Below are 25536 nucleotides of genomic sequence, written 5' to 3'. Positions count from 1 at the left end.
GGTAGGTAAGAAAAGAATTGAGGGTGAACAGGGTTTTGTGTTTCATAAGCTTTGGGAAGGACTTCAGAAAAAGCACGTCTAAGACAAAGGGGAGGGAGACCCACCACCATCAACAAAAACCATACAGTGTTCAGACCTGTTTGTGTATAAAATTATGTACAGGAAAAGAAAGTCCCTGCTGTCCATGTGGCATCCTGGGAGCATTTAATATCCATGAGGAACAATGATAGCTGGAGGGAAAGGTTCTTTGGGCTGTTTACATTTAGGATGAAGATGGTCACCTAGCCTCGAGCTGTCACTTCAGAGAACTGAAGGCACTTCCAGGATGCCACTGTGAACACTCCGTCCTGAACACTCAGTTGGGAATACTGGCAGTTTCCTGATGAAACACAGTCGGACTCCACATCAATAAACAAAGCGAAGGGCTTAATACATTTTGTTTTAATAGTTCAGAGGAAATATTCCACAAGAATAAATGCTTTTGTCCGGAGAACTGCTTCCTGTAACATGTTTGCATTTTCCGCTCCTAGAGACAGCATCGGCATATGTCACTGATGCCAGCTCTGCTCTGTTCTGTTTCCCTAAATGGGCTCGGAGGGCGTGCTCAGTCAACAAGGGACAAGGCCAGCTTTCAATAAAAGAGATCTCATTCTCCTTTCCTTTCCTTCTAAATCCTTTGGGTTAACCCAACATCCGAATTTCTATAAATGTTACTTCTTATTCTTGAAGCTAGCATTTAGTATGCCAGTAATAAATAAAATACCCCTTTTTGTATGTTTCTTTTTTTATTAGCACACTGAAGACTAGTGTGCTATCATTACACAGAGAATTATTTCACATCATTACAAAGATGATTTTACCTCACTCTTGCTATATGCACTAGTATGCATCATTATGAAGTATACGCTAATGTGTATCATTACAAAGATAATGATTTCAAGAAACTTCGCCGCCAGAAACAAGTTGCTTAAATGGGACAGATCTGACCTGGGGGGTGGCGGCGCAGGGGGAGGTGGTATTGAAGGATTTCTACTTTATCAGATATCGGTTCTCCATAAAGCTGAATAGCAGATAAAACTTGGAAAGCCATGGGTTTTTTTTCTTGGTGTGTGTGTGAAGGGGGAGGTTGTTGCTGTTCTTTTGTTTGGTTTATTTGGTTTTGTTTTTAAGAGAAAACAATTTAGAAACGAAAATAAAAAAAAAAGAAACTAAGAAATTAGTGAAGGAAATGTTCCTGAGCTGTCATGACACAGCAGCATGACCATAGCATGCATGCGCTCTAAAATACTATCAAGTTATTCATGTCAGTAAAAGCAAGTTTTAAGACATATGTAGTAAATCTCACTAACAATGTTTCTCAATTAAGATGAACACAACATGAGATGCCTGATTCACTTAACTCTTCTTGGTATTTCTGAATTGATCTTCCTCCCCGCAACACATGCACACACAAGTTAGCTGGTAACTCTAGAGAGAATTTAGTTACAGTGTATTTTAAAAATCCCAGAGCTTCACATTACCAACAGGACTGATAGGATACTGTGTGGGGAAGGTCCTGAAGTAGAGCCAGGCTGCAGGGAGCACTCAGAGCTAGTATAGACATTTATTCATCGAAAAATCTTCCAAGAGAATTAACAAAAGAGATAACACTTGCAGAAATCAAAGCTGAGCAAAGCCCTTCTCTGGGAGAAATCACGATTGGCTATCAGCAATTATAAAAACAATAACGTTGACCTTGAGTCTCCCTTAAAGGTCTTCGTTCACAATTGAACCGTCAGCTTTATGAATTTTCAGTTGCTATTGCAGCCAAAGATTCAGTAAGTGCAGAGTTGGCCGGTAACAAGACCACAGCTGTTTCAACCGACCCCGGTGAAAAGGCATTTGAGAAAGGACGCATCACACTGGCATTTTCTAGGTTAAAAATGACAGCGCTTCCAGACTCCACTCAACACGCTTTAGATGAAGACTTACGACATCTCAGGGAAATACCGATAAAAATCCAAAATCACATACAGTCAAAGAAAGAAATAATTTAAACAAATTATATCTGCAATCCTGGGAGATCAATAGTCAGCTAAAGGTTTTCATAACTTGAAATGTTTTATGGTTCAAGATTTTACCTTAAGACATTTTTTTTCTCTCATCTCGCAGATGCAATTTTATTTTCTCTGCTGTATGTTAAACATAACTTCTGGTAATAAGAGAGATACCCGATCAAAAAGGAAATAATAGAGAGACCCAATCAAAGAGGGAGAGAAGGAGAGGAATCCTAGTGTGGAGTTATTGGAATTAAATATTCAACAGCTATTACTGCCAGTTAGGTATCATAGCAACCTTGTACGATTAAAAAAAAAAAAGTACTAGAAAAGTCCCTAAACCTAGTCCCCAAACCTGCAAGGCTGCTTTGGGAACATAATGCTGTCAACAGCCACAAAAGATTCTGCCATCCATATTTTAAGACATAAAAATAAAATCTACACACAGAGAGAACAGAGGGAAGGTAGAAGATATGTAAATATCGAGAGATCATTGGTCTGAGTCGGAACGTCACCCTGAATTCCATCTGCTTTTCCACTAATTCTTTTCTACAGAGGACAGAGACTCCAGGCTCAACTGCCCGAGAACTGTGACTCAACAGGAAGGAACCAGGACGTGGAAATCATATCCTTAAACTCTACTTTGGTGCTGTCTGTGGCAAGTCTTAACTGGAAACTCAAAGTGGATTGCATTTAAAACAATATTTAAGCTTCCACTTCTCCACCCTCAATAGCCGTTGATAGGTCCACGGAAGAGAAAAGAACAGCTTCCTAGAAGCAAGAAGCTGATATTGATTTTTTTTTTTTTTCAGCAGTGAGTCTCCCGTTCTGTGTGGCTGCTGTCAAAGGCAATCTCTAACAGCTGGAGTCAAATTGTACTATTTAGAGAAAGAGCCCTTGTCAAGTGGACCGTAAGTCCCCCAACAATACGCTATTCAAATGGCACTTTGCCACACAAATTGCTGGCAGGCTGAGTAACCCGCGGCAGTGACTGAGGCCAGTATCAAAGTTTCATTTTGATGAGAGGTTTTACGCTCACACATTAAGCAAGCTTTTTTTGAAGACCTATGAGGCTATCTATCCCGGGCCTCGGAATGCTGCAAACAATTAAAATCTGTTTAAATACATCAAGGGAACTTGACAACATTAATATGGATCTGGTGTTAACTGCGTTTGTCACAGGGGGAGGAGCGGTGCCCTTCTGGGGCTGGCAGCCCCCCTCCCCCGGCACGTGCAGCACAAAGCTGGGCTCTGGCCAGCCGTACACCATGAAATAGGCGCTTTTTCCTTTTGTAACTCTGATTTACATGGCTCACGAATGTTTAGATTTGAGCGAGGCTTTGAAGGCCTCTGAGGAAATTCAGGGTGGCTCCTGTGCAGGAGGCCGGCAGCTGGAGTTACTTCACCATGCTTATTCTTTCTGTGGGGACTGGACCTCCTGAGGTAGTTTTGAAACAAAGCTATGATCGCCTGTACTAGTTTTTCTCGTGATTGACGCAACTTTCTGAATAAAAATAATAAAGTCTAAATTCATCTTACTAAATTAAAGATAGGATTTTTTCATATAGAAGTTATTTTTGTAAGCATTATCCATTAAGGAAACTTTTATTCACCTTACAGAACCTCTGAGAAATGGCTACCTTCTGTCAAAAATACCCCTTGCTGCATATAACATTCAAAAAGCAAACTGCCATGCCCACATTGCCACTACCAGAGGTTTTCCTATACTGCCTGAGGTGGGCAGGGCTATCATCCAGTCACTGTGTTCTAAATACAAATTAAGTAAAGTTAAATACTTAAAACAAAAATTTTAACACTAAACTTATAGAGCTGAGTGTTTTCAACATTTAATGAAAATAAATTTTCTTGTAACATTATGCAAAAATTTCCAGGTTATTTATACTTTGATCACCTATCAAAAGGGATACCACCCAAACTCCCTGCCCATCAAAGAGGTGGAAAGAATTATTCTACATGGGGAATTTATCTTTTTAGATTTTAGTATATGTATACACATAGAGTATTTGTGACTATGTATACATGTGTATGCACGTACCTGAGGATGCCAGAGAGGCCAGGGATGCTGGGAGCTTGAGTTGCAGGCAGTTGTGAGCTGTCTGGCATGGGTGCTGGGAACCACACTGAGGTCCTCTGAAAGATCAGCAAGCACTCTAAACCACTGAGCCATCTCTCCAGCCCTTTATTCTCAAATAACTCAAGTATCTTTAAACAAATACCACCCACTCTTTTCTAATGCAATGCAGTATTGATAACTGGATATTTAAATGAAATGATGTTAAACTACATGTAATACTATCTCGGTGAGCTTTAATTAATAGTTTAATGTGAATTTACAGGTGAGATTTTCACGTGTCATTATTTTGTCCTGTATTGGTTATTTTGTGTGTCATGAAACAAAACAGAAAACAAAAATCAAAAAGCAAAAGGAGATTTTGGTTTGGAGTCTTGTCTCATTGGTATACTTCGTGGTACACATTCTGCTCTTTCAGAAGTCCCCAGAACCCATACCATATGAGGTGCTTCACAACCACCTGTGACTCTAGCTCCACGATCCTATACCCAGCTCTGGCCTCCATGGCACCTGGGCTCATCTGTGTATGTGTGTGTGTGCACATGCGCATGCACACACACACACATACACACACACATACACACACACTTGATTGCACCCAGAAATCTTAATTTGCAGGGAGTTTTGTGGTTGTTTTTATCTGTTAGTTTGTTTGTTTTAGAAAGAATAGTGCTCCCCAGCACATACAAGTACTAGTCTCTATACAATAATAGAATTTAATGTATTGGCATAAACTATTCCAATTTACACTCCATCATGTATACACATGTATACAAACATATACAAAAAGATATGAAATTAAGATAAATGACTTAATTAAAATTTCAGACGTGGATAAAAAAGGAGTCACAGATCCTTTATCCAGGTCCTATTGATACTTCTACACGTTCCACGACAAAGAGAAGTTCTAGACCGTAGATCAGCAAACAACAGCCAGCAGATTACATTGGGGCCACTGCCTGTTGCTGTAAGGTAAAGTCTCCCTGGATCCCCCACGGTTACCCCAGTGCTCAACAGCAGAGCTGAGTAGGCAATGATCCGAGCTGTGACCCTAAAGCAGTCACTCCCTGATTGTACTGAAGGAGTCACAGAGCCCTTTTCATGTGAGTCTTCATTAAATAAGATTGCCTTCAATAAATAAAATGTAGATCACACTTACGGTTTTAAATCGCCCACCAGTCATTTTAAAACAGCACAAATAGAAAGTCAGTAAAGTTGGTTTCAATAATTTTTATTTAATCTCAAATATTCAAAATGTATGTGTTTAAAATTTTGTCCCGGTATTATTTCAAACACCAACTAGTGCTGCCCTGCATTCATTTTAATGTCACCACATTAGACATGACAGCTCTAAGCTAGCAAGCAAACAGGGAGCTGGTAAGGGAGACAAGTTCTGCTCGGTTCAGCAGAGTTCTTTTCAGATAGATACTGTGAATGCACAAGTCGTGACAATTAAAATGATCCTGGTTATCCCTTTACCCATCTTGTAGATAAGAAGCACAGTAAAAAAATGAAGGCATACCTATATACATACATACAGACAGACAGACAGACAGACAGACACACACACACACACACACACACACACAATGAAAATGAACCAACTAACCAATGAGCAAACTGGGACTTTTCTCTTTAAATACAGTGTAGCAGCAAAGATCCCTGTCATGTAGCAATGATTTTAGCCCAGTTGTTAAATCCCTACCTCAAAGCTAAATTTCTCCCACTGCTATTTAAGTAGATTCTATCCTGCTTTATCCTCTGCCCAATCTAAGGAAAGTCAACACACAGTATTGTATCCCATAAATCCTTTAAGACCCTGACTCTCCTCCTCTGGTCCAAAAGATCTTTCTTTGTAGAGCAGCAGAGATTCAACTCCTCCAGAAATTCAAAGTGCATATATTTTAAAAATGATTTTTACGCCATTGTCTGTTCTCTTCATAATCTGGCCTCCATTTATATGCACTCTCCAAATGCATGAAGAAAAACTGAACAGAACTTTCTAGAAACATCCAAATTTGACCAACTTTTAGTCCTAAATGCTTTCTTTCTGTTTAAATTGTCTAGTCCACTGCTGTCCAGAAGTCTGCCTGTGCCTCCCTAACACCGACCCGGGCACAAACACAAAGCCATCTTGGATGCTCTAAAGTGCATAGGCTTCTTGTCCCCCATTTTCCTCACCTACAGAATGTATGTGATTCACACACTCTTTGAAAATTATTTTCTTATGAAACTCATGAAGCATTCACTATATTAAGAGCAAATCACCTATGGGCTGGGAAGGAGACTCAGTGGAGAGAGCTCTTCTCTCACAAATATAAAAAGCTAAGTTTGACTCCCCAGAATTCAGAGAAAAGCTGAGCATACTATCATACATTGGTAGTCACAGTGCCCCTATGGTGAGAGGAAAGGGGGAGAATCCCAGAAGCTCGCAAGACATCCATCCACCCTGGGTGGCATCCATGACAGTAAACAACAAAACGACCTCGTGGCAAGCAATATGGGTGGCAAGGACCAACACCTGAAGCTGCTCTCTGACCTCCACATGGGCACCAGGACATGTATGCCCACACTCTCACATACATATCACATGCACAGAAACATAGATTAATAACACACCAGTTTACCTTTGAAATCTCATACTTTAAAATGAAACAATCTCAGCAGGCAAGTGGTAGTACACGCCTTTAATCCCAGCACTAGGGAGGCAGAGGCAGGCGGATCTCTGAGTTCGAGGCCAGCCTGGTCTATGTCTAGAACAGCTGGGGCTACACAGAGAAACCCTGTCTTGAAAAAGCAAAACAAACAAATTAACGAACAAACAAATAAATAAATAAGAAATAAATAATAAAAATAAGACAATCTCAGCACACTGGCTCTAAGAAAATCCTAAACTAATACACGAATGGAGGACAGTGAGGGCATCTCGTACATAACTGGAAGTGGAGCAGAAAAGCACAAATACAAACATCCACAGCCACATCGAAGCTAGTGGCAACAGGAGCATGGAGAAGGACAGAGGTGACTCCCTGTCTCCTTTACTTCTCCACTACAAAGAACACAGGCTGAAAATTGTAGCCTGCTCAGGTAAAGGGCAACAACTAGAAAATAGAGTGGAAATCAGTCTAAAAGAAGGAAGACAAGACCAGGGCATTTTATTACTTCTTGAAGTCAAGAAAGATACAAAATTATATAGAGAAAACGAAATGTGTATACACTGCTACCACTACATAAAGGATAGCTCAGAGCGGTGGGAAAAAAAACAGCAGGCAGTTTACCTTTTGGAATCCATGCAGAAAAACCTAGTGAATATGATTTTTTTCCCTACAGACCTTACACCTCCAACTCTGAAACACACAGATCAACAGACACTTAGCTCTTGTCTGCCATTCTAGAAGAATCCCTACTCCACTATTTGTACACTTATTGTACAAACTGGTGCGTTTCTTTATGACACTCTCAGACCCAGAGATCTAGCACCTACTCAGGTTCACCCCACAAGGCCCTCTCCAGCACGTGACCGCTCTACTACGACAGACGGCCAGGAGGCTGCACTGGCGTGGGAAAGCACAGCTAGGTTCCGTAACTGAACCCGTTGATCCAATTGTGTACAGGTTTCAAAACAATTTTGTCACACCTATGTAAGTATCCTTACAAACAGCCTGTTTTCATGTTAGGAATGCTAAGAACTAGGGCTGGAAAGATGGCTCAGTGGTTAAGAGCAGTGGCTGCTCTTTCAGAGGATCTGAGTTCAGTTCCCGGTACCCATATGGTGCCTCACAACTCTCTGTAACTCCAGTTCCAGGGAATCTGATGCCCTCTTCTGGACTCCATAGGCACAGCCTGTACACAACGTCCATGCATATAGGCCAAAATTAATAAATAAATACAAAGTGCAGATTTTGACGACCTCAAAATAATGAAAAAGTACAGAAAACAAGCTGCGGCTTGTTTTTTAAGAATCCGAAGAAGGAGAGTACAAACTGAAGCAGGTTGTCTGATGAAATAGTAAACAGAGAAATGCAGTATTCAGATTTTCACTCTAGTTTAATCATGACCTGGGGAGATGGTGGCCTGACAGTGTCTGACTTTCAGAACTCAGTGGACCAATCCCCTAATGCTGGCATAATGAGGACCACTGGGCTCTGCATCAAGATCTGTGATGTGCAGTCACCCAACTTTGAGGCTGGACAATCCGCCAGTGTGATTCCAGCACTGTTACTTGCTCACTGTTCATTGTGCAAACACCCTTCAAGTGACACCTGTATTGTTAGGTGTTCGGTCGGCGTCTGAGATCTCACAATAGTGCTAGTCTCTGATAGGATTCACATCAGGTCCCTAAACCTAGAAGGTGGTGTGGAAGTTCAGATGTGTGGCTTGGCTTCCATTGCTTTGATGAATGACAAGACATCTTTTTTTTTCTAATACAAATGTGCACACAAGATAAAAATGGGATCAAAGCTAAGTCTTCATTAAAAGCAATAAAATACCAGGAAATGGGAAGAATATGCAAATCCTAATTTAGAAACCTCCCTTCTCACATGTTTATATAGCTAATTTTGATCTTATTTATTTTATTTCAATTATTTTCAATTATGTGTAAGAGTGTATGAGTTTGCAACATGGCTCTATACACATGTGAGAGCAGACACCCAAAAAAGACAGAAATATCATAGCCCTGAAGCTGTAGTTACACACAGCTGTGAGGCCCATATGGCTGGTGAGATCTAAACTTGGATCCCCTAGAAGAGCAGCAAGTGCCATACAGCCATCTCTCTAGCCCCTTCTTTTGGTTTTCTAAAATCCTTTAGGTTCAAATATGTTACTGAAAATTTATATATGAAGTATTAATTAATAAAAATAATTTATAGCAGCAAAAGAGCAATAAAACATAGGCTTTATAGTAGCCCTTAAAATTTCAGAAATGTATTAGGTAATGTTATGGAGAAGGTATTTACATGGAAAAAACACTAGGTGCATCCATACAAATGGCACAGGTAAAGATGCTAACAAGATAGCATGGAAAATAATATTTTAAAGAAACTAGATTAAATCACTATCACATGTCTAGAGAGAAAAATATTAAAGTTAGTTTAATAACAAGCAGCAAGTCAGAGTAAAAGATACTAAATGTATTCAACTAAAGAATTAAAAATGGATCCAAACTTCAGAATATAATAGCCACCATTGAAAAACACTTATAATTTGAGTTGATGGGACAGTAACTTAATTTCTGATACGTTGGAAACTATATTGTCACAAATGTCATTGCAAGGATGTCATTCACTTTGTATTTAAAATTCCCCATCTTGTTCCACCCAACATTACTGCACCAATTCCATCACCTGCTTCCCTGCTTTTATGCCAACAGGTTAGGGCCATGTTGCATCTTACCCTGGTTGCTATGTGCTTGTGGAACACTGGAGATGTGGACTCACCTTACATGAAGATTCCAGCTGCAGACCAGGGCAGGGCACCAGCCCAGACTGGTGGGAACTGGAGGACCTCTGCTCTGCACCTTTGTGCTTGTGTGTCTCTGAGGCCACTGACAGTGTAGGCTCAGCTCTGACAAGCGGCACGTCGTCACCACGGTTAAGAATAATCCTTGCTCTTTCTCCTGTTTCATGCCTTTCCAAAGTGCCTAGAAAACAAAATTCAAGATGCAAAACAAAGTAAAATACCTACCAGAGTAGAATAAAGAGACCTCAAATGATGTTTTCATAGAAGGACCTTGATTCTTTAAGCTGTCATTCATGCCTTCTCACAACAGAAAGAGCCAGTCTGGGAATTTGTCTAGATAGTTTAAATTTTGTCATCAACTATGAAGCAGTGGACTTGAAAGTGTACCCCGCCCCAAGAGTCTTTTTATCCACTGGAACAAACAGTCCAAGGGTCTCCATGTCTAAAACCCATCTTACTATCCAGTATGAAAATAAGCAATAAGGAACAATTATGGAATATTTTTGTGCTGTCTCCTAGTGTCCCAGCTCACAAGCAACAGAGACTCTGGAGCGCTCGGGATTCCCAGGTTTGCAATGTTTCAGCTGGAAATGTGTAACTTACTTACACAATTAGGGGTGTTAAAGACACTGAAGCTTAGGGTGCATCTGCCCTCACTCAGAGCTCCCCAGCTTGTGCTGTTGTTTTTATTGCTGGAGTTTGTTACCGTCAGAGCCTTTCTTTTTTTATTTCTTATGTTATTAGAACTGGAATTAATCTCCTCTGCCCTCTGACATCCTTCCAGCTGCAGGAGTCGTGCTGACAACTCTAATTTAAAGATAAAAAGAACAAAAGTATAGGGCTGGAGAGATGGCTCATCAGTTAAGAGCACTGGCTGCTCTTGTAGAAAGAAGACTGTCTGGGTTCTGAGCCATATGGTGGCTCAAAAATACCTGTAACTCCAGCTCCAAGGGATGCAATGTCTTCTTCTGACACCTGTGGGCACTTCACTCATGTGGAATACATTCATATGCCGTATGTATATATACATATATACAATATACACATACATGTAAATAATAAAAATAAATCTTTAAATAAAAGAGCAAGTATAAAATTTACCAGAGTTGACCTGAAGTGTTGCCTTATGCTTACCAAACAAGTATAAGGACTAGAGTTCTGATCCTTACTACTCAGGTAAATGCCTGGTAGGCAAGGTAGTGCACCTGTAATCCCAGCATGCAGGAAACAACACAGGGAGTTCCTTGCCCAGTTTAGCCCAAGTGGTGAGCTCTGGGTCCAATGAGAGACCCTGGCTCAATAAATAAAGCATAAAATAAGCAGAGAAGACATGAGACATTATCATTTGACCTTCAAACATATGCACATAAAAGTGTGCCCGTACCAAGAAAATACACATATGCATATAATACACATAGACTCATTATAATACACAGACACACACAGACACACACACACACACACACATACACACAATGATCAGAAGACTGGAGAGCTTAGTAGCAAGGTACTGCCCAACTATAGGGACCTCAGTTTAGAACCCAGCACCCAAAAGTCCCTATAACCATAGAACTATGGGAGGCAGAGACAGAAGAATCGGTTGTTGGCTGCCAGCCAGCCTAACCAAAACCCATGAGCTCCAGGTTCATGGGGAGACCCTTCCTCAAAGAAACATGCAGAGGAATAGAGGAAGACAGCTGACACCATCTTTGGTTTCTAAACCCATGCAGAGGTAGACATATGCCACACACATGTATACACATGCACATAAAAAAGGAGGCATCAGAAAACAATTGACAAATAGTCAACTGGTTTTGCAAATGCAATATCACGCATCCATTGAGTAAATTAATCTTGATGTCTGCTTTCTATCCTTTATGAGTTCATTTGTATGATTAATCTTATGTATAATGCATACTCAACTGAATAAAAATGATAAGAAATTGAATAATTAATACCACAATATAGATTTAATTTCATATTATGTCTTTCCCACCAATAAGGAAAAGTTGTAGTATGTGTTAAAGATAATAAATATTATCTCACTGATAATATTAAGACAAGATCAAATACATTGAAGTGGTAGTAAAAATTATAGATCCTGAGAAGAAGCTGGATGTGAAAACTGTGTGATAACTGCTCCGCCTGTCTCGGGCTTCCCCGTCCTCCCCTGCCCACTTCATCACCATTAGCTGGTGTTCAGCACTTTAAAACGGTACTGGCCATCATTCTGTTACAGCAACAGGCAGAATTTTAGCCCCAGGAACTCTTGACAATGTTTCCCATTGTAATCATTTTAAATTTGTAAGAAAACATCCTGAATATCAACTTCTCAATATAACTCTCCAACCTCTCTTCTTCCATGGCTATTGAGATACTGTCAACAAAGGATGCCGGCAGCAACATCAAGAAAACCTTTTTCCTCAAGAATGACAGTAAGAAAAGTTTATCAGATCAATGACTTCAGCTCATCTTCCCGGAAAATGACTGCATTCAAGAATTTACAACCATAGGATTCGTTGTCTTTCTGAGAAACCTCCCTTTAAACTTGATATCAACGTGGATAATCTGCTCTTGAGTCTTCTGTGGCTACACAATGTGATATTTGGAAAATATTTTCAAAAATTTTTAAATCTCTCTAGGTTATCTGGATCTAGCTTTGTACTCCTGGACTCAGTCTCTCAAGTGGTTGAGAAAACGGATATGTGCTACCATGATTAGCTTTTGATAATCCTAGAGAAATAATTTATTGGGCTTTCATCACATAGATTTGTGCCTTACACTGTCTATTTTTCACATTCATGTATTTCGTCCTAAACTAAGTACAGCCATCTCTTGAATGGTCCAGACATAACCACAGCTTACCCACTTAAGTGTATGGCTGTCGTCTCCTGCTTTTGCCCAGCTATCTAATCTGTTTCATCTACTGTACCACCCAATGTGACCTGTTTGCAACATATACTAAGCAAGAATGGCTCAAACTCAAAGTCTCATGGCATCACAGGAGCAAGAGACATTGAAGACTAATTTACTGTAGTATATAAAATACAAATATTCTATTCTACCCCTAAGTAAATATCTCCCAACCAAATAAAACACTTGGTATTTGGTTTTGCTGATAATAAATCTTTACTTAGGAGCTAATTCTTAATTGTAAAATTTTTTATCAAATTATCATTCATCTTTCTCCTGATTAATAAGCCCTTTTAAATCACTTCCCAGCAGAATCCATGGAATTTACATCACTCAAGCACATTTTTTATATTGCTGCAGGTGTCTAGATAAAAGAGAATAACCACAAGGAAGACTATAGGTGTGTTCCTGTGTGAATTCCTCCCCTGGGAAGTGTAAACAAATCTATCTGCTGCATCCTCCCCAGTGACTGAAACCAAAGTATCATTCCCCCAAAGTTCCCGTTGGGACACCAGCGAGTTTATTGGGTCTATAGACAGAGCATATTGGGGGTTATGGGAAAGGAGCTAAGTGTGGATGGCTTTGGCGGATGCACTTGAAGATCTGCACCCAGCATGGAGGATGGCTTCCCCGCCTCCTCAGTTAACTTCCCCAGGCCTCTATACTCTAATGCCTAACCTAGACTCAAGGCTGGAAGCAGTCAGACCTGAGTTGTGTACAACTGCCTGCGAAGTATGGATAGAAATTCAGTTGCTGGTCCAACAGCCCCGCCTCCCAAACCCCTCCTTCTGTGAAGGGATCCGAACAGCGGCCCACAACCCTGATCATGCTAGGTACTCTCAGGAAGACAAAGCCAACCTCCAGAAGACAGGCACTGCTTCCCAGGGAGGACGATGATCTACAACAGCTGCAACATCCCTAAGTGCTGCCTTGGCTGCCTAACGTCAGAAACTCAAGGTTACAAATCGCTTAATTCAATCCCAACTGCAAGAGAACTTCTGCTTTTCCATGTAAATCCAATGATAACCCAGACTATTTTCCATTCCATTCCACGCAGAATGTGAAGGATACACTCTTCCCTGAATCAGTCTGGACACAACAGGAAATGTGCAGAGCTGCCCGTGAGTGAAGTCATGCAATTTGCTACCATCTCTTCTTTGCAAGTAGGTGTGTGAAAAATATCACGAAACCTATGTGCTGTAAAGAATTGAGGCTAACCTGGGCTACACAGTGAGTCACAGAGCATCCTTAAATACAGAGATAAATTTTGTGCCAAAGAAACAACTCAAAACTTCTTCATATAAATGCTTTTAAGATATTTTCCAGTAAACATCACACATTGCTACTTTATATTTTATCATTATGACTTTTTGACATAATTTTGTTTCAACTTAAACTGTTCTCTGTAACTCATGGCATTAAAAGGTATTAGATTTTGGATTTTCAGATTAAGGATGTTCAAATGATATAGAAACGTGAAAGACTTTTGCTCCTAAGAATTTGGGGCACAATATCCTCAGTCTGTGGTATACAAGAGAAAAACCATGAGAAAAGAGCACTTAGGACAATTAATGTCTTAGCACAAAGAAAGGGCAAGATGTTTTGTAAGGGATCCAGTACTGTATTTTCTCCCAAAAAGTCAGTGTGCAGAAAACAAAGGATCAGCCAAGATATCCAAAGACCTTGGCTCCTCTTGGAGCCCCTACACCCATTCAGATACTGTTTGCATTCAGCTGTGCTGCTTTCACTGTTGACTCAATACGCCAGGTGATAACAGCCCTAATCAACAGTTTGTTTGTTTTTTTTTTTTTTTTAAGCCAGAGCTTCCTTTACAACCACGGGTGCCTCCTGTGTCCAGCTGGTACACCACTCCTTATCCTCTGAGTCTGAGGGCAGGACCAGATCACTGGGACAGAGAACACTTCAGCACCAGGCTGCTGGGTGTTCCAGTCCTCAAACACTGGCTACATGGTGTACCCATGACCTTTGCATTGATGAAATCAAACATCAGAACTAAGGCAACTTAAGGATAAAGAGTTTATCTGAGCTTTCATTTCCAGTTAGATAATAGTCCATGTTGATAGGGCAGAGGGAGGTGGTTGGAGCAGCTTCCCTGGTAATTTCCACCAAATTTAAAACATCCAGTCATCTAGTAAATATATTCTGAAATATCACTGACACTTGCTTTCTAGTCTCATAACCTACTATCAACAAATATATTGCATCAAATTATCCACCTATATAAATAAATTTGAGAGAATAGTGACTTTCTAAAAAGAACACTGAAGAAATAAATTTGTTACAGGAACACAAATTCTCAGAGCCACCAAACTTACAAGCTCAGACTTGTAAGCCACCACGCTTCATAAACCAGAAGATGCATTCAGTTTAAATATCGTACTCATAGCATTGTTAAAACATAAGACATGAGCTGACTGTACTAAAAAGAAACCTGGTGTTGTGATCACTAACAGGCCTATGTTTGCATGAACAGAGATTGGCATTAAAAACGTGAAAGATTGCGTCATAGAGCGAGGCCTTGTCTCCACCAGTCGGATCTCCTCGGCTCAATCTGAAAAGCTGTGGGGCAGTGCTTAGGAACGGTTCTATTTCAAAGTGACCGTACTGAAAATAGAATAGGTTTAAAAAGTAGTTTCATGATCCGAGTTGGTAGCCACACTCATACAATCAGATTTCAGTCAAATAGACCGGCTGCCAGAAGTAATCAAATCCCTCTGTGTAGAGGAAGCTGACCATTGGCTGTGCTGGGCGATTTCTCACTTATCTGCAGTTGCACATGAAACTCAGAGACTTGCTCGCAAGGGTGTATGGAGATTGACCCAGCGGCTCTTCCTAATAAAAGCATTTCACAGTGACTGCATCTTACCCTGGAAAATAGGAGACTGATGTGAGTTTGACCAAGGGGAGGCCCTGGAGGCACGGGATTTAGATTTAGCTAACTAGAAAGAAATGGAAGCTTGGGGAAGAAGAATGGCTCTGAAAATATTAAACCAGGCATAGAGGCACTTTCTTCATTCCTAACTATCCGCAGGATGGGATAATTCCATCCGTAAAATAGATCCTCAGCGGCTTGAGTCATTTCACGCTATGCCTGAGTATGTTAACAAACTCAGGGCTGGCTTCCCACCAACCTTCTTTACCTTAAGGGTATAGAATACATTTTTAAAAAGTCTCTGACCTCTGTGACCTGAGCCCTGCTTGGCCACAGCCTCCAGCACCTTCACAGAAATCCTGGTATTTACCAGAGGGACACACTCAACCCCCACATCTAATTCTGACCTCCAGAAAAATGCAACGAGGGGGCCTAGAAGGGGTGAAAGAATAAAAGGGTTGAGATAAATAGATTTCAAGTTGCCGACGTGTGTCCAAAATAGAAATAAAATACTATCTTTATGTAAATTTCAACCCAGAATGGTCCTGTTATTTTCTTATTAAATGATCCCTCTTTTTAAACATGTGTTAGCAACATTACCTATGACTAAATTAAAATGTTCAGCTTCATTCTGGAATTAAGCAAACTAATTCATGAGGATGTGCACAGAAAAGATAGGTTTTGCTTTACCGTAAGAAAAGTGTGCTTAAATTGACAGTCACCTATCTTATGCATAGCATGAAGATCATCCCATGTCCAGCTAACAGAGAATGTCACTCACTCTGTATGCCTTGCATTCTGATACCAGGTATATATTTTTTTTTAATTTTAAAATAACCATCTTAGATTTTTATCCCTCGTGCATCTTATTGAAGGTTAGCTGACTTATTGGCTACAATGGCCCTGAAGACATTCCAGTCTATCATTTATTTTCTTCTGGCATCAGTTCAGGTAATTAGGTCATTATCTTGCTGAGTTGATCTAGAGTTTTTCCTGGAAAGATGAAGCATATTGGAAAAGGCAGAATTGAAGTGTGCTCTCCCGGATAAGGTGCTGAGTGAAGGGCAAAGTCTATGGAGGGTCCTGGTGTTTCTGTTTTGTCTCATTTGTATTCAGAGGGGGAGGATATAATAGAGAGGAAAGAGGGTTTGAACTGCAATCAGTACGTTGCTTTGGGCAAATGATAAGTGAATGCAGGGTCAGTGGAATGTGGAGTTTGTTTGGAAGGATGGAGGCCCAGGATACTGTCACTAGAATCTGCCTATTAAAGTCAACACAATATCCATACCCAGGTATGCAAAAAAAATGTTCTTTAAACTTTTCTCCCTTTAATTCCATAGCTTCTCTCACTCCTGGAGTCTTTAAAGACTCTTAGGCTTGAGCTCCAAGAAAATACACAGAACCCTATAAATAATCCCCAGTGCCCCTCCATCTTCTCCAGTCTTGTCCCATGCGACTGTGATGTCATAGCAGTCCAATGGTCATTAAATTTCTAATTCCTTGACCTCAGAGGGAGACCCTTCAATTAGGCCAGTTCTCATTAGTTGACCTCTATAATTTTTCTTTTTGTATGTGTTTATGTGCACAAGCATGTATGTGTTTATGTGTGTCAGCATATGTATGTTTACAGACAGAATCCAGAGGTAGATTCAAGTCTCTTCTTCATTTGCTTCTTTCTCTAACTTCCCATTGGAGACAGTGTCTCTCACTAAAGCTGGAGCTTGTTGATCTGGCTAGACTGGCCGGTCATTTGAACCCTGGATCTCCTCCTGTCCCTGCTTTTGTATCGCTGGCATGCAGGTGTATAGCACCATGCCTGGCTTTTTAAATGTACTGGAAATCTAAGCTCACTTTCCTAACTACATATCTACCCAGCCCCTAATTGAACTACTAGTTGAGCCCTTGGACAGCAGCTGTTGCAAGCAGAGAGGTCATGCCTTTATTTTAGCCCTGTGAGAGTCAAAGCCTTGAAGCTAGTGGCATTCACCTGCACTGCTACTCTGCAGGACTGTGAGGTACTAAGCTAAAAATTTTAAGCTACAAAGTTTGAAGTTATTTGCGGTGGGAAAGCAATACAGTCCAGGCTCCTGATGGCACACCTACCTGGACTCGAATCTATGATTCTTTTTTCCACTAATTTTCTTATGGAAACAAATTATTAAATGCATAAAAGCATCCAGATTTAAAAAACATGCATCTCAGTTACATTTTTAAAATTTCAGAAAGTAATTCCATCTACTGTCTTACACTCTTATTACAACAAGCCACAGAGACATTCAATAAACAACTACAGATTAAAAATCATGTGCCCAACTAACATGTTCATTTTATAACACTCTCTTTCTGGAGGAATTGTATGTAAGACATAAAATATAGCTTTTGTTTGCTTTTTATTCTTTTGCTCTTCAGTTCTCATTACCATTAAATTTACCACTATCTACCATTTGTTTGAAGAGAGGTCTCCTGTGGCCCAGGCTGGCTTCAAGCTTATTATGCAGCTGAGGATGACCTTGAACTTTGGAGATTTCTGCCTCCGTCTCTCAAGCACTGGGACTAGTGGCATGCATCCTCAGACCCCATTCATGTGGTGTTAAGGATGGAACTCAGGGTTTGGTGCATGCTATGCAACCTCTCTATCAACAGCTATGGTGCGGGAGAATTGTCTGTATTCTGTCAATTATGCTTTAAATAAACGCTGATTGGCTGGTAGCCAGGCAAGAAGTATAGGCGGGGAAAACCAGACAGGAAGTAGAGGTGGAGCAATGAGAACAGGAGTATTCTGGGAAGAAGGAAGCTCTTCCTGCAGTCCTGCCCAGACACTAAAGAAGCAGGATGTGACCTGCCCCACTGAGAAAAGTACTGAGCCATGTGGCTAACATAAATAAGAATAATGGGTTAATATAAGTTACAAGAGCTAATACAAAGCCTGAGCTAATGGGCCAATCAGTTTATAACTTACATAGATCTCTGTGTGATTTTTTGGGGGGACTTACTGGCTGTGGGAACTGGACAGGACAGAAACACCAACACCCAGGCCCTCATGTTACACAGCTATATTCTCAGACCCGAGTGTTATTTAATTCTCAAATCAATCCAGGAAAGAAACTGGGGGATAGAAAAGATGAGTGGCAGGGTATTTGTATGATCCTGTAGCAGAGGCAGCATGCCAAGGGGATGGGGATACTTGGTGCTGAGTTTAAAGGATGTGGTGAATGGATGGTGATAGAGAAAAGGGGTTAGAAGAAAAGCCTTGTCTGTGAGGTAATCAGTTGGCAAATCCGCCAATAACTCGCACAAAGGATGATGAAGACCCCAATCCATCAATTTTTAAACATTTACAATACCCCTGAAATTATTTAATTTCCTTTTAAACTGGTAGTGTACGAGTTTCTTTTCAAATGATTCAAGTTTACCACTGAACATGGTTGATAAAAGTGGGAGAAAGAAATACTAAATACTTTAGGCCCATATAGTTCCCTATATGGCTGATGGGCTCTGAACTGGATAAAACCATTGACAGCTTTCTTGTTATTTGACCAGAGTATTACATACTGTCCGTCTTCTGTAATAGAGTGATGGCGGCTGCCTAGGGGATCCCCAAGTTCTTTCTGTGGCACAGACAACCGAACACTGGGGGAAACAGAAGACCCAAGCTATGGAGAAAGGGAAAGCAACAGCTTTACCCTTCTGGAGGGCAGGAGCCTCAGGCTGGGAGAGCCTAAAAGGAAGTTGGCATGGGCATTTAGAGTGCCCACTGGGTCCTCTCCCTTCCCCCATGGGTCCTGTGCCTTCCCATGAATCCTCCCTTGAATGGTTCTCTTTGGGAACAAGAAGCTGGCTTTTCGGGGTCCCACTTTCACTGGTCTACCTATGCCCCTCTAACTTCCTTTTATTTCGGTCACTTGTGTTTTCAGTTATAAACTCTGCTGTTGAATTTAGTTCGTTACATTTGCCCAGGTAGTACCTTACCAAACCATCTCCCCACCCATGATTCTTAGCATCGTAGGTCTGTGAGTGCACTTGTGATTTCATACTGCCAGTTGTGGAAGTAGGTCTAAAGGCTTCTAAGCATGAATGACATATCAGAACTGGGCCTGTGCAAAGAATGGGGAAAATGGGTGGGACGATCCATACCCAGACCTTATCGACAAGGCAAAGATTAATAACCAGTATTATTTTCAACATGGAACGTCAAACCCAACAACAATCCCTCAGCTCAGTCCTCTGCTCACCAAGACAAGGACTTGACCTCTGTCCTAATTTTCACTTGGTTCATTCCAGAAACATCAAAGACCTCTCGCATCTAACCTTAACACATGTGAATGGTAGATACTGGATATTATCGATGCACCCAGACTAATGAAGTTAAGTCCAGTGTCTTTTATCTTGTGGCCAAATCAGAGAAGCTGCACCTCCACCTGCACCCCCACCGTGTGCCTGCCCTCGGCCCCAGTCATTACAGCCCACTGAGTCTTGCTTTCCAAGTCATTTCTGTGGCAGCTGGCTGCTGGGAAAGTAAGGGTAAGGGAAAGGGGGAAGCCTGGGGAGGGCAGATGGCTCCTCTGGGCTTCTTTCCACTCTGCACTGCAGCCGGGAGTCCTGCTAAGGTACCAAGTGTCCGTGTAACACATGTGTCGAAGCAGCTTCACTAGGATGGAGCTACAGAGCAGCTGCCTGAGAGTCTGCCGCGTGTGCCCCCTGCCCATTAGATGTGGGTATGTGACAACACGCCCAGCCAGCACTCTATCCACAAGTGCAGCCTGACCACGGGAACTGCTGAGAGTGATTACAGCTTGAACTTTCTCTACAAAGCAAAATCCAGGAAGGCAGCAACTGCTGAATGAATGCAACAAGGGTATGGGGTGGAGAGAAGGAGGCGTTAACTGGTGAAAAGCAGACAGCATTCGTTTTTATAATTAGAATGACATCGTATTGATTTTCACGTTTGTTTCTGAGCACACAAAATGTTCTAAAGATGTCTTGCAAATACCACAGTCATAAGTCCAATGTATTATGCCAAGAGAGCCGAAAGACAGAGTTAAGTAATAGCTCAATTAAATTTCGTATGTGTAAATAAACTCTCTTTCTCATACACACACATACCCCTAAACAATCACACGCACACATACACACTGACATATTCACACACAGAGAAAGTGGTAGAACAAAACTTAAACCTGCATGATTTAACTCTCCACACTAATGTTCTTACCCCCTCTGGGCTCTATCTCCTACCTAAGAGATTAAATTTTGTCTGATAAACATTCAGTTGCTAAATCTCAAAGTTCATGTTCCCAGCTGTGCACCTACCCATGCACTAGTGATCACACACACAACTCCAAATTACAGTGTTGTTGGAATGATGAGGACCGAGGAGGAGAAAGTGAAGATTCAAAACAGGGTTTCACAGCAAAAACAGACATTGGATAATAACCGCAGTGATCATTATGATAAAGGAAAACAATCTTAGACAAGGTGGCATAAGGAAAACCTTGCCCTGCGCTCAAATGCATCCTCGTTTTCCTTTCTAAAAGCAATCATCTTAAGGGGGTTCCATCTGCAATCTGCCTCAACAAAACCAAGCAGCTTTGGGAAAATGACACATAGAGACACAGCTCCTGGCAGGATGCTGCACACTCTGAGCCCGCCTCTACCACGTGCGCAGTGGACATTAAACAATAGCCCTGCTGACAAGGCATTCCAAGTGCTGTAACTTTACCACTTTAGCCAGACAATGGTGACCTTGGGAAGAAACCGAGCCAATTATCCTCAGAGTGGTACCTTTGGCCGTGGGGCTTTTCTCAGTGTTTTCCTTTGTGCTCCATGGGGGACTAAAACTTATGTACTAAAAAATCTGTTTTCCCAGAGCCAACTTGTATGCCACTTTGTCATGGTAAAGTTTGAACTTAGCCACAGATTCTGTGTTATTGGAGCGAATATGACCATTGATCCAATAAACTGTGGGCCCCATGGTTTTTACTCTACACACTTCCAAGACAAAGCATTGGATGTATTTGGAAAATATGGCCTATTCGTTTTTAGTTGGCAAAATTCATCTCATATTTTTCCTTTTTCTTCTTCTCATGTATGTGTGTGTGTGTGGTATGTGCCTTCCTGTGTGTATGCACCTTTGCCTGTGTGTGGATGTCTGTATATGCAGTTAAGATTGATGTTTAGGACATTCCTCTATGATTCTTCCACTTTATTCTTTAAGACAGAGTCTGTCAGTCAAAACCAGAACTCACCAATGAGGCTAGCCATCTTTCTGCGGATGGGGGAGAGGTGGGATGAAGAGAGTGACGCCCTGTCTCTGGCTTGAACTGCAAGACAGCTGTCGTGCTTACTGGACAGTTACATGGCTTCTGGGGATTCGAACTCTAGTTTCCTCGCTGTGGGTCTTTAACCATTGTTAAGAGCTTTAACTACCTCCCTGCCTAGAATCTTTATTAATTTTTTTTATAAAAAACTATTTCTTACTATTTCCACCAAATCTATGAAAACGAACTCCCTAATTAGACAGCAACATTGAAGACCCAAAGAACTTTCCAACAAGTACATGCAAATCCATTATGGAAAGAAATTATGAGGTTGGCAATTTACTACCTATGGCAGAACTAATTTCAGCATTGTTCTTTCCTGGACTTGGGAATCTGCTTGAGCCCTGTTACACTGCAGTTTCTCCTGCCTTCCTATCGGCTGTCGCTTCTGCTGTCAGGTGTGCCTGTCAGTAACCATCTTTTGCGTATACGTTGCTGTTTCTAATCTGTCATGTGAGAAATCAGATGACCAGAGCTGTTAGGACTATGTGTAAATTAAAAGCCACATTCTGAGAGATAACCAGAGACCCTCCTTCCCAAGAGTACTGAGCAATCTTCCAGAAGCTGTTCTCTCTCTCTTCCCAGCATTCTTATCTAACTCCCGCCTGATGGTTGCAACACGCTGGCTTCCATCTGCAGGAACTGTACCGTGTAATATACAATGAAGGACAAACCGGAGATCAGGAAGAGACCTGTGTCCCCATACAGGGGTGACACCCGGTCAGCTACCTTAGACACACAGAGGCTGTCTCACCTCTGTTTCCTCACTAGTGAGTTGATAGTGGCAATCCCAAACCTCCACAGTCAGTAAGGCGGATTGAACTAAGAATGAGCTGCTCCGAAGAAAATATTTCAGTGTGTATGGGTGATGTATTTGTTCATGTGTATGTTTGCAGGTGCATGTACACGTATGTGTGGATGCATGTGGCTTGGTGGGCTGAGGCTGATTCTAGGTGTCTTCTGCAATTTCTCTCCATACGTATGCCAAGGTACATACCTGGAGCAGAGGACAAGCTTGCAGTCTGTGCTTTTCTTCCACTGTATGACCGTGTGCTTGAAATCAAGTCATCAGACTTGGCCACTAGTTTGTTTGTTTGTTTCCTACTGAGCCACCTCAATGCCTGATCATCTTAGTTTTGGAGGCATGGTCTCACAGAACAAGGAGTGTGTTCATTGGACTAGGCTGGCTGTCCAACAAGCCCCAGTGATTCTCCTGTCTCCACGTCCCTAGAAAGGGTTCCAGTCGTTTGCCACACCCTGATCTTTCTTCCATGGGCTCTGGAAATAGAAGCCCTGGCCCTCGTGCGTGTGCAGCAGGCACTTTACTGGATGAACTCTCCTCCCAACCCCAACAATATCCGTTAAGAAAAGCAATCGTTATGTCTCAGGTATACTAGCCACAGCTGCCTGCTGCCTGGTTCTGTTTTATGGAAGAAAGTTTTATTGAAACACAGCCTTGTCTATACTGTAAGTATTGCATACAGATTCTCTGGAGTGACAAGGGCAATGTCAGAAGCCACAGGAGAAACCATAAGGCCCTAAAGCTGATTTTTTTTTTTTTTACAATTCAGCCCTGTGTTGAAAAACTACTGAACCATCCCATCAAGAAATGTTTTATCTTTCAGCAAACAAGATTTCATTTGTTCCTCCACAAAAAAATAATTAAGAGGCTCACTGTGGACTATGTTCTAATAGCAGCATGAGTTGGGCAGAAAACATTCAGGAATAAAAATAACCAATATATTAACAACACACAAGAAATTCAAAGTATAGGTTTCTTTCTGCCCTGCAAATCTGTTACTATAAACATGGAAGCCCTCAGAAATACGCCAAAATTAATGTCTAAAAGGAATAATTAGCTCAGAGCTAAAAATTATTTCTGGTGTGCACGTAGGGGAAGAATGGGTAATGCATTACTCCTATTGTGTCAGCCAAGCAGCAGTGAGACCCAGAGTCCTCAGTGCCAAACACGCTGTGGGAGCACAAATATTAATCAAAATGACATCTCCAATTTTTCCCCTTCCTAATCAGGCCTAAACATCACGGGACATCCAGAAGATCAATAAGTAAAACTGGAAGCTCTCAGCACTCGACACTGTCGCTCTGCCCTCAGTCAGGACAAGAGCCTTCCGTGTTAACCGACAATCCCCTATTCTGGTCATCCAGGAGGTGAGCATGTCCACCTATGACCCCAAAGCATCACCCAGACATGCATCCAGCCATGCCACCTGTCACAGAAAGAAAGACCGCATACAGTTTCAGCATGAAATCGGCATGGGAGTGTGGCTCTAGGATATGTCTTTTCTTTCCAGGCCTCTTTCCTTGATTTCCTCCCTATTGATACTTGCTATCTCCCCCCCTCCTCTGTGCTTTGGAGGTGTGCCGGTGCTGGGAAGTGTCTGACTCACTTCAGTCAATTGATTCCTCCTTTGTGTTTCCAGGAGGCTGAATACTGGAACAAAGAACACATCTAGTCACGTGATTCGAACCCAGTCGAGTGAATTGCACAACCACAGGCGAGGGGACAAAGGCCCAGAAAAACTCCTGGAGTCGAAAAGGCAAGGTCCTCCCTCCCTCTCAGGAGGCATCAGCTTCAGGACCCTGTGGGTTGTGTGGAGTAGAAAGCTCAGGGCTGCTTACAGCCAGGCATCAGAGAGGCAAGGACTGTCCATACTGGGAGCTCCATCCTCCCACCACTGAATATGTGACGTTACACTTGCCCATCCATTCCTTAGTTCACTTAACTGTGTGCCAGGCACATCGGTGAACAGGCACATGCTATTTCTTAGGATCCTCTTAAACAGTTTCAGTCTTAGTGTTTCCTGCTCCCTAACATGAAACAACACATGGGAAACCTCCCTGACTCCATCTTTCCACCTTTATATAAAAAGAATAAAATTAAGAAATTAAGCATGAGAAAGATGATAGTACCACCTTAGCCAGCTGATATCAGGCTTGGGAAGGGAAAGATAATCCCTTAAATCTTAAGTAAATAGGACTGGAGAGATGGCTCAGAAGTTAGGACAACTGACTGCTCTTCTAGAGGATCTGGGTTTGATTCCCGGCACCTTCATGGCAGCTCAAAATCATATGTAACAGTAGTTCCAGGAGATCCGACCCCTCTCCTGGCATCCACAGGCATGTGGTACACAGGCATATATACTGGCAAAACACCCATACTCATAAAAGAAGTACATATAAACATCAAAGGGAAAAAAATGCAGAGACAAAAGACAACCCTCAACAAAGTTAATACCAGACCCAAGGCTAAAAGAAATTAGGCAAACTTAGTTTAAAGAAGCTTAGAGGTCTGGTGGTCATTGGGATGGAATTTGGGGAAAGTGAGGGACGTGTCACCCATATGAAGACTCAGATAGATATAAATAATACTACTTCCAATCCTGAGCGAATTACTAGATTGAATTGTTATTGTTTAGAAACAAAAGGGACAACAACATAGTTAAAGTAGTTAACAAAAGATTAATATCCTCATTTGGAACAAACATCCCATAGGTCAGTTTGACAGCAAACATGTACTTATCTGATAGAACACTTCTACAGAAACAATATTTATAGGCAATTCTAAGAGACTCATGAATTAAAATATGTTCTGTCTATGACAGTTACTACATCGACCATTGTCCATTGGACAGCCCAGCCCAGCCACTCCCACTGCCTGTGTCCTGCTCTGTGCTCACTGAGGTTGATGCCAAGAATCAGCCCCTTCACCTCTGATGTCTAGTAGGATTAAACAATGAAGGCGGTTGTTAAGAGGATGAGAATCGCTTCATGGCTTTCCTCTTTTGACCCTGCATGTCTGGCTGC

General features: G+C 41.5%; 1 protein-coding gene across 2 annotated transcripts in view; it reads right to left on the bottom strand.

The window, feature by feature from the left end:
- Wdr72 (WD repeat domain 72) overlaps nt 1-25536 on the bottom strand; it is a 152426-nt gene that overhangs the window by 101931 nt on the left and 24959 nt on the right. For both annotated transcript variants that reach the window (XM_038321935.1, XM_038321936.1), the window contains exon 13: nt 9567-9769. In XM_038321935.1, coding sequence (XP_038177863.1) covers nt 9567-9769 — 203 coding nt within the window. The remainder of the gene's footprint in view (nt 1-9566; nt 9770-25536) is intronic.

This window comes from Arvicola amphibius, chromosome 3, assembly GCF_903992535.2.
Source record: "Arvicola amphibius chromosome 3, mArvAmp1.2, whole genome shotgun sequence".
In the NCBI taxonomy this organism is placed as follows: Eukaryota; Metazoa; Chordata; class Mammalia; order Rodentia; family Cricetidae; genus Arvicola; species Arvicola amphibius.
This window is presented reverse-complemented; position numbering and strand designations above follow the sequence as displayed.